The 13,173-nt window shown below is 39.6% G+C and overlaps 1 protein-coding gene across 1 annotated transcript; it reads right to left on the reverse strand.

Annotated features, from left to right (window-relative positions):
* Positions 1-1,356: 1,356 nt before the first annotated feature.
* Positions 1,357-6,358, reverse strand: il10ra (interleukin 10 receptor, alpha). The gene is made up of 7 exons (XM_030067717.1): positions 6,097-6,358; positions 5,224-5,344; positions 4,450-4,628; positions 4,076-4,221; positions 3,694-3,859; positions 3,424-3,542; positions 1,357-3,131 (listed from the first exon to the last, which is right to left on the reverse strand). The coding sequence occupies exons 1-7, from the start codon at positions 6,185-6,187 to the stop codon at positions 2,184-2,186; spliced, it is 1,770 nt and encodes a 589-aa protein (XP_029923577.1). The 5' UTR covers positions 6,188-6,358; the 3' UTR covers positions 1,357-2,183.
* Between the last annotated feature and the right edge of the window lie 6,815 nt (positions 6,359-13,173).

Raw genomic sequence — 13,173 nt, forward strand, 5'->3', positions numbered from 1 at the left:
ATGCACACGTACACACACAAACAAAAAGCAGACACTGTGCTGTTGATGGCAGGACTTTTTGGGGTGAAGACAGAATATCAACACCTCAACCACAGAAACTAAGCGGACCAGGTTTCTTGTAAGCTGCAGAAGTCTTCCCTCCAAATACACATATGTGTTACCGGTTTGATACTTTAAATGGTTGGCTGCATTTTAGGCAAATTTTTTTTTTTTTTTTTTTTTGAAGTTGCTCTTTTTTTTTTTTTTTTTTTTTTTCAGGCGTTTAACACAACTACTGCTTGTTTCTCTGTACCTCTGTTTTTTCCATAAGGTCAGCTCTTCTCTTAAGCCAACAACTCTGTGGAATATACTACTATTCACCTGATGGGGAAAAAATAGTTTTGAATGAAGGAACCTACGCTTAAGGTTCATGGACTGGAGCAATTCATCACACAACAGATTGCATAGACACTGAATTCTACAAAGAATTCACAATAGGAGCAACAAGTAAATAAAGACATTTACACACTATTGTTTGATTGTAATCAAATTCAAACTTGAAATAGTAGATGATCCACAATGTAATCTATCATAGACTGCATTTAAATAACTTTGATGCCACACTTAATAAAAATTATTTTCAGGATCTATTGTCACTGTGCAATGGATGCAGTAATGCACAACACTGTATTTCAGCTAAAAGGAATAAATGATGGATATTTCTTAAAAAAAAAAAAAAAAATCAGCATTAGTTTCTTTGCTGTCTCTCTGATGTGGGATTTCCATATGTGAATTTCTTGACCATGAAAAAAATGGCAGAGTCTGAAAGGGGAAGTGTTTACGTCTTAATTTAGATGCAACGAAACCACTGGCCTGGTTCAGATGTTTGTGCGCGTCAGATCTGCATGTGGGTTTCCCTATTACTGTTAAGCAAGATGGATGTTTATTTTTCTGCAGGTATCACTTTGTTGAGTCGGGTTATTCCTTACCTTTTTGCATTTCTCTGAGTCATGGTTTTTCTTTGTATTCAACCCACATAAGACAAAAATTCTCCCACTGTTTTCTATGCGTGCTGTTTTGTGAGTAGGTGAAATTTAGAGACCATGGCAGAGAGAAGTTGTTTATCACTGAGAGATGAGGAGAGTAACAGATTTACCATAATGGCTAACGCTGGAATATGAGATGTCATTCCTAGCCACAAATAATTATTCTATTCATCTGAACCATGGATTCTGGTAACACAACACCATTTGACGGTATTGCTATGGTTAGAGATGCTCTCCAGTTCCAGTTTTTGATACTAATCAATGAGAAGTGCTTACAGTGAAAACAACTGGTGGCCTATCAGACTGATATGCTAGTGGTACACTCAATGTTATTGCTCAAAGTTATTTCATTACAAAAGTTACAGTCACTGAAAGTCAAATTAACTAACATGACATTTTCACTAGAGTGGAAACTGTTTACTGATGAACTGATAGCAAAGGAGCGACCCTGGCTGCTACACCCTCTTTGCTGCTGCATAAACACCATTTCAAAACCGTCTTGTCACCAGAGTGGAGGGCAAAGAAGGAGAACAAAAGTAAGAGAAGGTCACTTGCTGAGTCAGCATACAGCAGAACAGGTGTGAAAATGTTGTATGTGTCAGTGGAGGGTGAGCAAAAATGGCACTTTCTCAGGCCTTTGCTTGACAACATCTGATGTGGTGTAAATTTGCAAAACAATAATATTTAAGACTTACAATGACTATTTGTTATATGAACACATTTATTAATGACTTCTTAAAATGTTAAAGAGAAGTTGCTGAAAGTCATTTATCTCGGTTAAACCGTTTCTCTGCACCCCCCACCCCCTCCACAAAACACATTAGTTTCACTTCCGGCATAATGTATTAAACATCTTGTATTATACACCACAGTGTAACAGGGCATAAATGGGACTTTCACTGTCTTTGTCTCTAACAGTTAGCAGCCAGCAGCTGTGTGCTGTTTATCAGAGCCCTTAAACCTCAATTTCCTTCCTATGCTCAAAATCAGCCGCTTAAACACATGCCTACTTTGTTTTTTTCCCTCCAAATAGGGCTCAATTGTGCAACTTTTTTTCTACATTATTTTTGCTATTTTATTATAGCATGTCAGCACTAATAATGTCCCTGCTGCATTCCACAGCACAGCAAGCATTGCTGTACAATAAAAGTGTCCATATCAATCAGTTTTCAGTTCTACATCACACAGGGAAAGGGACGCATTTTTCATACCAAACTTCTCTCCTTCCTCCACTGAGGGCAGTAACGACAGAGCTGTTAGCAGAGGGAAAGCCTCCTCCAGTTGTATGAAAGGTAGGTTAGATGGTGTCTCTGAATCATCCATCCTGATGATGGACTCCAGCTGAATGTGTGGTTTTCCACGGTAATTTGAAAACTGAAGGTCCGCCTCATAAGTTTCCACAAAATGGTTTTCGCTGCTCAGCAGTCCATTTTCAATATGTGCAGCTCTGTACTGTGGAACCTCTTCAGGTCCATGATGTCCTGTTTGATGGCACCAAGCACACTGACCTGCTCTTGAGCAGATGCATGACTGATGCCCAGCCCTGTAACCCGTGACCACATCAGCCAACGCAGAGTCTCTGTCTGTCTGTATTTCCTGAAACATCCTCTCATCATCACAAACATGAATCTGCACAGCTGAGGGGCTCTTGCTGCGGTATTTATCCCCAGCAACAGCTCCACAGTCTTGTCCATCTAGAATCAGGGAACAATCTAGCTGGCAGCCCAGTTCTACTCCGCTATCCTCCCTCTTCCTGACAGTATTGTCATTAGTCCTTCCTTCCCGCAGGAAGTGCTCCTCTGTACTACTGCTGCAGCTGGTGGAGCTCTCCGACCCTGTCATGCTTCCACAACCACTGTCCTCTTGCATAATTTGAGCACTTCCCCTGCTCTTGGTGGCAGAGTTTGGCTCTACGCCTACCCCACTGTCTGTGCTTGTCCTCCTGACTTCCTGCTGGTCGTCCTCTGATGCCATGGCTTGGGTTACTTGCTCTGGGGTGAAACAGTTTTTCTCTTCTTTTCCCATCAGGAACCACCCTTTGTCTGTGACAACTTCCATAGGGCTTTCTCCAACAGTGAGTGGGAGCCAGCCGCTTCCTGGGGATTTCTGGAGTAAGAAGACAGCAGAGAGAGGGTTTATGATTATTCATTATATTGATAAACATCTTTCCTACGGGAACTATTAGCTACATGGAAAACATGTTGGTAAGGATATCAAGACTGCATAAAGCATAGGGTATTTACACTGCCTGTGGTGTTTCCTGAGTGTTACTGTTACCGCTGAGGCTGAAAATGATAACGTGTCTCTTTGATCCTTTTTCTAAATTGCTTCCCCCTTTTCCCCACACCGGAGTAGTCCAGTGTTTCATAACTGTCTGTACTATTTGCTAGGTCCTTACCAATACAGTAGGTACTTTTTCTGGGCGCTTCAGGTAACACAGGAGAATGGCGAGCAGCACAGCAAAGATGGCCATCACACCCAGAGATACCAGGCACGACACAGCAATTATGTACCACTCTGGGGGGGAACAAAAACCAGGGAAGATTTCACTTGGTGCCAATAACTTTGCTGTACAGGTGAACGCTTTTCTCAAAGTGCTAGATATCAACATGTGACTATTTGATTGATCTCAATGCCACTGTCCATCATAATTATAATGTTTTCTCACCTTGTTCAGGTAGGAAAATACACTGTGGAGTGGATACATTGCTCATGGAGAGCCCTGTACTGCTCTCTACCTTGAGGCTGACACAATACTCTCTCCCCCAGTGGAGAGAATCAAATGTCTTAACCCCTTCATCATCCAATCCATCCTTCAGGTATGCTATTGTGGTCTGCAAAACAAAAAGCAAAATGACATTGAAGTCAATCCATTAAGTATTATAGGCCACAAATTACATTACTACACACTCTCTCACACATGTTTTGTTTGGGATAAATGGTAAAATATTTTCAGAGGCTAAAGAATACAACTGAGCAAAATGTTAAAGTAAAATTGCTTCAAGCTGTGGAAGCTTTTATCAAATTGTAACCCCAATTCTGATGTTCACCTTATTGTCTTTTCCTCTGTCCTCCAGATAGATGGTGTAGGTCATCCCAAAAGGAAACATCTTCTTATAAAAGGGCTTTTTGTGAACTGTGAGTGTCAGGGTGCTGGATGTAGCCAGTAGAGTGAAGGAAGGAGGCAGCAATCTACCTTTAGGGACAAAGAAAGGAACGAGAAGATGTAACAGTGCCACTACCCTAATTGTGTGTACATGATGCCACCATTTTTCATATACTACAAGGGATGGCACAATCCATCCATCCTTTTACACAAGCTTGACAGGATGCAGAGGCAAGTATTCTTTACCGTCTTCATTGTGTTAACAGCTGGTGAAAAGACATTAATTATGCTGAATGTATTGCACAAAAATATGCTTACTCTGATTTGGGTAAACCCTCTTGGTGTTTTTCCAGTCTGATGCATTACGTCCTGCAACGAGCTGAACTCTGACTATGTAGGCAGCGTTGTACTCATGCATGAGGTTGGTGAGGTCACAGCAGGTCACCGTGATCATCGTGCACCTGACTACCGCGATCCAGTCGGAGCCTGACCCATACCTGATGAGAGACGATGTACTGATGAGCCACTCACAGAGGCAGACATGAATTATATGAAGTTTGCTCACTCTAGTCTCATAGGCAGTGAAAAATCCCACCTGTTCCCAGGGCAGTTTCACTTGTTTTAGGATTTTTTTTTTTTTTGGGAACAAGTATAAACTGACAAGTACTGAACAAGGCAGATTGGTCCACTAATATCAAGAAAATTGCATTTGATTAAAAAAAATATATATGGAAACAAGTTAATTAGCAGTGGAATCAAGTGGGATTTTCCCATCCCACTGGCAGATTTTTTCCCCTTGCTTTACCTTGTTTTAAGAAAAACAAAATTTAACACTGAATATGATACCAATTGATGATCATGTTAAATAAAGATTTTTTTTTTTTTCTTGCAGTGATGTAGAAGTTAGTTATTTATCAGTCCATGTTTGCCCTTATAGTTAATCAGTGGATTAAAATAGCACAGGAGATTAGGAAACATATTAAAACATACTGGCAAATGGAATGCTGAACTGTGTAACTTCGAAATAAACGGGACACTGTAACTCTAAAAAGTTATTAATGAGAGTTGTGGGGACTGTGATGTCACACATACTTTTTCATTTCTACATTGTAGACAGACTTCAGTGGTGCATCCTCAGGAGAGTCCCAAACTGCTGTCACCTCTCCATCCAAAACCCGCACCACCGGGTTGACAGGCTGAGGGACACCCAGTCCTGTCACAGAGAAATCAGAGAATAAGGTACACAAAACTTCACTGTCACAAAAGCATTTGAAATTTCCCAACATGAAGTACAGTTTTTGTTATTTATGAAAGTGGGTGCAGTCATTTGTTCTGTTTTAATTTCCGGCTGTAATGTGAAACAACAGACATGAGCAAAAAATTGAAAAAAAAAGGAGTTTTTTTTTTTAGATATGTTCTTCAGAGGATGTGGTTGAGGATGTGTTGACAAAAAGGTAAAGGCAGAGATCTTGAAAATCACATGTGGAAACACTGATTGCTTTCGAATGACACTCGGTGGGGTTTCCAAAGGGAACAGAGCTTGAACCGTTTTCACTCTGGTCGTTGCAGTTTACAGGAACGGAACAACAGGGAAAGTTTTCATTAAAAATCCCAAATGGTGTTTGTTTCAGTGTTATCATTCTGGAAAATTGGAGAATTAACATTTTACCTCTGCTTTTTCATGGGGACTATTTCACATAAATTGATAACTGTTAAAGTTCCATCCTGATGGACAACATCTATTATCAGCGACAGCAATCACACCATCCAGCACTGGTGATTTTTTCTTATTTGAATGTAAATTAAAATGAATACAATGAAATAAAATAAAATAAACTCCTACTGCTGATTACAGTTAATTGTAACAATTATTAAGCTGAACAATATAAGGGAGACAGTGATAATCTAAACTTTACACGGAGTGGGGAAAGACCTTCTTAAGATGTAATAAAAGTTGTTCATTACCTGACACGCAGCTTGTACAGATAATCACAAAGACAAGAGTGAGTGTGTTGTAGCTCCTATCCATTTCTGTTATCTGGAGAGAAATCCTCATTCAGCCACTGAGTACCATAATCCACACAGTAGCCAGCAGTGCTTTGTCAACACTCAAGCTGTCCTTCAATTGCGGTCCAGGTAGCAGGGAAAATTGAACTACAGAAACATCTCCCCTTATTCCACAAAGGTATTATTTTATATGAATTGCTGAGAATTAAAGTCGTCCATAGATGTTCCCTATATGTCTGCAGTGAAGCTTTTGGCAGAGGCAAGTTCGCTCTTCAATACTGCGCTCTCCAGTGAACTGGGGAAGAAATGATAACAGGCAGCATTTTTCCACTTGTAAAATTATTTACACACTTGTACCCCAAGCGCTTCCTCTCACGCTTAATGCCCCTCCCTTTCAGCTGATGCGCTTCCTGCTCTGACTACATCAGTGACGCTGCTCTCAACTTGTTTCTGACTCCTCACACAACAGAATTTTTCCTTCCTCTTTTGATTCTCTCTTTTCCCCTTTCCGTACATTTAGCTGGTTTATATCATCAACGGTGTGGGACTTTGACATTCATCAGGGCTGAGACAGAAAAAGGGAAGGACCCAGGAATTTCCCCTTCACTTTCAGAGAAAGGTTTGTCCCGTGATGCATCCTATCCAAACAGAAGTAACCTACGTGCAGCACTCAGCACTCACACAAACAGCACTCGCATTTGTCTCACATTTCTTGTTGGTGCACTAGCCTGCCTGACTTGCAGCTGGCTTTCTGGCTTTCCTGTGATAGTTTGTGTCAATAAAAATGTTATCACGGTTGTCTGTGCTGCAGGTGATTTTTTTTTTTTTTTTTTTTTTTTCAAGCAGAGATGGCTGGGAGGAAGATAGGAGCACCTCTAAAGATCTGTCCATTTTCTCTGTTTTCTGTGTGTGTGTGTGTGTGTGTGTGTGTGTGTGTGTGTGTGTGTGTGTATTGAGTTTGCATTTGTCCATTCATTTCACAATGTTTTCAGACATTACAAACATAAATAAAGGACAACACTTTACTTGCACTGCTGGTTATAAGAAAAGTCATCATGGATTTATCATTAGCACCTCATAACTGCATCAGAAAACATCATAAAAGGGTAAAATACATTATGAATTTGGTATTTGGTATAACCAAATTCATAACTTGCCACTGGATAGAAAGAGATTATATGCTCCAGAGGAACTTTTAAAAAATAATACAAAACCATACTATTCGACTGTAAGCTGTGAAATTCTTACCAGAAGATCGCAATGTCTTATGAGTAATTCAGTAGAACTCAGTATAAGGAATACTCCAACATTTTGGGAAAAATACCCTTTTCCCGGCTTACCCAGACTGAGACAAGATATTCAAAACTATTTGACATCCAGTGGTTTGCTTCATGTTAGCTTGGTGTAACTCACTCCTGGGTAAATGCACTTCTACTCTAGGTTTGTAAGGAGCTAAGGGACATAGATAATAACCATGAATCAAAGTACACAAGGACAACAAGGTAAGTTGCAAAATGTAACTTTTAGTAACTTCAGTCTGCAGGTGATATTTCACAAATGTCTGAATATAAGAAAACTGAAATATAAAATGGGCCCTTTAATATAAATGAGTTTTAGTTATTCGTCTCTGAAGTCTGTGTGTTTCATGATCACTTTCAGCATTTGTCTTGTCAGTCCACCGTCCGCACGTTTTTCCTGTAACAGAGTGTGCTGTGGATGTGTGCAGCTGTCCAGGCGACTGGCACCACCCTGCCACCAGGGGGAGTGTTCGATGAGTCATTCCTGCGTTCCAGGTAGAGTCAGGCTGGGAGGCTCTCCATCAGTATGACTGGATCATCAAACGGATTCTCAGTGTCCAAAACACCCGACCTGTTTTTACAACAGGAAGTTGAGGTTTCACTCTGTCTGTATGTTTTTATAAAAATTACACAAAAGCATAACAACTATGCACACTAAGCATCACATATAATAATCAATGATAACATGTTCAGGCCTTGTGTTAAATGCTCTGAACTTCAATATCAATATCTAAACCATTGTCCTATAATACCAACATACGTCACTGTACACAACAGTACTAAATAAACATCAACTACCAGCATAACCTTTCTGACAATAGGCTTTACCTCAATCAAGTATTAAGAATATTATTATTTATAGGGAGTACACATGTTGTATATGGCCCTGCTAGTATTTACAATGCCCACTCTCACAAAATTAACTCAACAAAATTAACAGAAACAGTCACATTCCCCCAGCAGAATGTTAATACTACACTCTAAAAACTGCTGGGTTAAAAACAACCCAATTTGGGTTATTTTGGTAACCAAGTGCTGGGTCAAAAAGGGACCGACCCAACACTGGGTTGTTTTAACACAGCACAGTTGGGTTATTGGTCTGACCCAGCATGTTGGGTTATGTTTTCTACCCAAAAAATGGGTAGCAATGACTATAATGATGGGTTAAACTTACCAAAAAGTGGGTTGAAAATACAACCCAAATTCTGGGTTATCGGTATTATTTGGGTTAGATTGAATTATTCATTCATTCATTCATTCATCTTCATTCACTTATCCTCACTAGGGTTGCCGGGGGGGGATGTTTTGCTCAAACCGTTGGAGCGCTCATAGGGCGAAGGCAAGGAAACACCCGGGGCAGGTCACCAGTCCATCACAGGGCAGACAGACAAACACTGACATTTACACACACAGTCATACCTAGGGACAATTTAGCTTCTCCAATTCACCTCCACACAGGAAGGACCTTGGGTGGGAATCAAACCCAGGACCTTCTCACTGTGAGGCGACAGTGCTAACCACTGCACCACCGTGCTGCCCTCATTTCACATTAACGATCCTCATACCAAACTTTCTTTTGGCAAACAATTGTACATTGCAAATAAAAAATAAATAAATAAATAAAATAAAATAAAAAAAACTCAGTAACGTTCATGGACTTATTATTTTTTCCACTTCAAAATCATGAAAACTTGAACTTTTGAGCCGGAGGTAGCTGAAATCTTCGGAGCCTGTTTAGCTCACATAATAAACACTTTAACCATCAAACCTAGTAGTCTAGCCTAGGGGGCTGTACATCCACAGCATAGACAGACAAAATGTTTGTTTATTTGGTAGATTTTTTTTTTTTTTTTTTTTTTAGCTCACTTTGACAGTAAAATAAATTAGTTGTAGTTTCACTATCTTACCATTTTCAGTTACATCCCGGACCCGGAGCAATGCTGCTGCGTGCTGCTTGGTCAAGTCGTGTCGGCCTCTGCTCAAAAAAGGCTGGCTGGCTGCAAGCATCTCCAACCCATTGCGTTGGGTCACCATTTTTAACCCAAAGTTGAGTCAAAGTCACCCAACCCATGACCCAGCTGCCTGAACCCAGCATTTGGGTTACTGAAACAACCCAGCAGTTTTTAGGGTGTATGGTTTAACACAATTTTCAAAGTGATAATACAAAATTGACAACATGATAATTCAACATCCTTCTCTTTACATATAGTGCCGTGCGATTCGCTCAGCTACTCTTTATGAAAAAAAAAAATACATAGACTGCATTGGTAATTAGCAGATTTGCACATTAAATTGTGACTTAATTAGTAGCATTAACATTACAAACCATGAGCTTCCTGCTATACTCGGCTATACCAGCATCGTCTGGTCACCTTACCGAGACAGATGGAGGGGGAAACAAGACTTTCCGGTTGCTTCCATACTGGTTACTTTTGGTGTAGGTTTGTTAGCTTGTATTGTGGATACATGAACTTTTTAACTCTTTAACCCTATAAACCCTGAACTATGAAAGAATTGGCAGAAAATTCCAATTTTTTGAAATTTAACCTTTTATTTAGTCCTATAACAATATATACATACACACACACACACACACACACACACACACACATATATATATATATATATATATATATATATAAATTCAAAAAATATGTTATTACACAACCTTTCTCGTGTATGATATATGATATGTACTTGAAGTGCCAATGGTATGGTCCAGGGTGAACAGGGGAAGTGTTCAAAGGTATACAACAGTATTTTGGTCAAGTATTGATTAAAAAACGGAATTGAAAATGTGTATCATATATAATACAAATGGCATTATAGAGTTAACTTTTTTGTTTTTTTGATGCTACCCTCTCCTCTGTCTCGTACACACGTCATGCGTGTGGATGCTCACCTCTCTACTTTTTTCTTTATTCACTAATGCAGGTATGAATTCTAACTGTAGATATTCAGTTTTGATAATTGTAAAACAGTCCATACTCATAAGATAATGCAGTGTTAAATGCAGTCAATTGTCAAGAAGTAGGCTAATTTAAAGGAATACTCCAGCATTTTGGGCAAAATACCCTTTTTGTGACTTAAACAGACTGAGACAAGATATTTGATATTGTTTTCACCTCTGTACGTCCACTGCTTCAGTTCCTATTTATAACATTTCATGTTAGTTTAGCATTAAGACTTTTTTTTAATATACCAAGATACGTATTTAAAATACAAATAATCCACTGTGTAAGTGAGACAGCTTCAGAGTCGCTGTAAGGTGTAATCTTTCACTTGACAGAGCTAGGCTAATGACTCCCATAGACTTCAAATCTTTATGCTAAACTAACACAAAATGCTACCAAAAGGAACTGAACCAGTGGATGTGCAGAGCTGAAAATGTTATTGAACATCTTGTCTCACTCTGGGCAAGTCAGAAAAATGGTATTTTGCTCAAACCGTTGGAGTATTCCTTTCATGAAAGTTAAATGACATTAGATGATCAATTTCAGAACGCTGTGACCTTTTGACAATCTGTTAATCTCTGAGACTGGTGTGTGTGTTTCTGTGTTTCTGCCAAACCTCAGTGGTATGACTCAGATCTTTATACCACATCTACCTCACATGCAGTTTATACACCTTATCAGTTTTTCAGGAAGCTCGTCATCACAAGATTCAAAATCAAATTTTGATAATGTTTTCCGTTTTTTTTTTTTTTTTCATTGATAGACAAAGTAATGGCCATGGATCATTTTCTAAGAAAATGTATTTCTTTGGAATGTAATGCTCAAATAAGATTAAATCAGCTCAGGTACTTTGAAGCCCCCAGTTTTACTCAGTATTGGGCAGTAGTTGACCTTTACTGTTGCACAGCTCACACTTACATGGAACTGTGACCACAGCAGATTTAAAGTTCAACCATCCATTGTTTGATGCTAACTTTCTTCATTTTCGCCTTTTCCACCATAGGCCTTTGCTCATACCTTTAAACGTTTAGCTTTCAAATAAACAGCTACACACCCCTCATCTGGATATTTGTTCTCTGTGACTGTTTTGTCAGTGTTTGCGCTTTCACTTCATATTAATGTTTGGGTTACTGAAACTGCACTTACAGTTTATGAACATATTTCAGCCCTCATCATCTGCAAACTCACGTGGCACAGGAATGCGCCCACAGTGGGAAAGCCACCTGTTTTCAAAGAGGTGTTTTTTTTTTTTTCTTCTACTGGGGGGAATTGCCAATAATTATCTTCAATCTTTTTCAATTTAAAAGCAACAATGCATTGATTCTGAGAAGCCATTTCACCTTAGCATTTAGGAGAACCCCCCACTCACTCACACACACACACACACTCACACACACACACACACACACACACACGAGTGCATCCTCTTTTTTGTGTCTGTGTTCTCCACTGTGTCAGTCTCTGTTTCAGTTTTTGTTCCTGGTTAAAGTAAACACACTAAGCCACAGGACAAAGTCACACTGCAGAGTGTTGGTTTCCCTCTTGCAGATGACCTCATGAGCAGATCTTAGCTCAAGGAAGTCCACACAACAAGCAGAGGTCCTCTACTGCGGCTCAGAAAGGGGAATCACACAGGAGTCGTGTCTAAAGCCCGACATGCATGAAGGAAGAGACGCCATTCTGTGTCACCCTCTAGTGGTGCTCAGAGGGACAAACATCTTCACTTTGATTATCCTCTCACACTTCTCAGAAATGCATCATTCAGTGTTTCAGCCCTGCTTCAGATATTGTTTGATTTTATCTCCTATAACTTGCATTTCAGATCTGATATTAGGCAGAATTTCCCCATCTGTTTTAATGCCAAGCGCTCAGTCTGCCAAACATTTGCTTTGTTGAGGATGATAGTGAAATCTACCCATGAAGAGTATGTGCTCATGTTACTGAATGTGTAAAATGCATGTGTGTATGTGTGTTTTTTTGTATGTTTGATATGTGTATGTGTCACACATGGTAGCTCAAACATACCTAATTTTTATTATGCAACACCTTTATATATTTATCAGTAATTTATGAAACAGACAGCTTTTTCTATGTTCACTGACTCAGTGAACTAATTATTGTTATATATCATTATAATTCATTAGTGTTACGCCTTTACTGATCTGTGTGTGTGTGTGTGTGTGTGTGTGTGTGTGTGTGTGTGTGCTTAGCCATTTGTCCACAAGAATGTAATACACACACACACACACACACACACACACATACACTCCCACACAGCATTATCTTATTTTGTCTTACTCAAGTCCATATGAGTACATGTTTGGTTGTATATTTCAGCCCAATATATTGAATCTTTTCCCCAGTGGTTAACACATGTAATGACCTTTTAATTCTTTACACAAATGATATTAAGCATTTAAAACTTCACAAATGAGCTGAATTAAGATTATGTATTTCCTTGTGTGTGAATACCATTCAATCTCAGTTTCTTGGAGAAGGCTCTGTCACTTTCTCGGAAGAGGAGGCCATTTTGGCCCTGTGTCTCAGCTGGTCTCATTTGAGCTATTATGGAGCTTCCTGCCTTGAATCAAGCTCTGTTGGTCCCCGGCTGCTGAGAAACCAGTCTGGCAGGTGGAAAACTAGTACACCGGGCACACCCATCTCTGTGAGGAGAAGAATGAGAGATTGAGAGGTCGACAGAGATTTGGAGTAGGAGGTGTTAGGTAAGGAGGGTGTGGAAGGGGGAGGTGGGCAGACCTCCCTGTGCAAGACTTGGATGAAGG

The sequence above is a fragment of the Myripristis murdjan genome, chromosome 13 (genome assembly GCF_902150065.1).
Source record: "Myripristis murdjan chromosome 13, fMyrMur1.1, whole genome shotgun sequence".
In the NCBI taxonomy this organism is placed as follows: domain Eukaryota; kingdom Metazoa; phylum Chordata; class Actinopteri; order Holocentriformes; family Holocentridae; genus Myripristis; species Myripristis murdjan.

Excerpts from the sequence above, each read along its gene's own strand:
- il10ra (XM_030067717.1), bottom strand. The coding sequence starts at position 6,187 with ATGAGGATTTCTCTCCAGATAACAGAAATGGATAGGAGCTACAACACA. Across the intron at positions 3,860-4,075 it reads ACAGAGGAAAAGACAATAAG|ACCACAATAGCATACCTGAA; the intron begins GTGAACATCAGA and ends TTTGTTTTGCAG. Across the intron at positions 3,543-3,693 it reads TATTTTCCTACCTGAACAAG|AGTGGTACATAATTGCTGTG; the intron begins GTGAGAAAACAT and ends GTTCCCCCCCAG.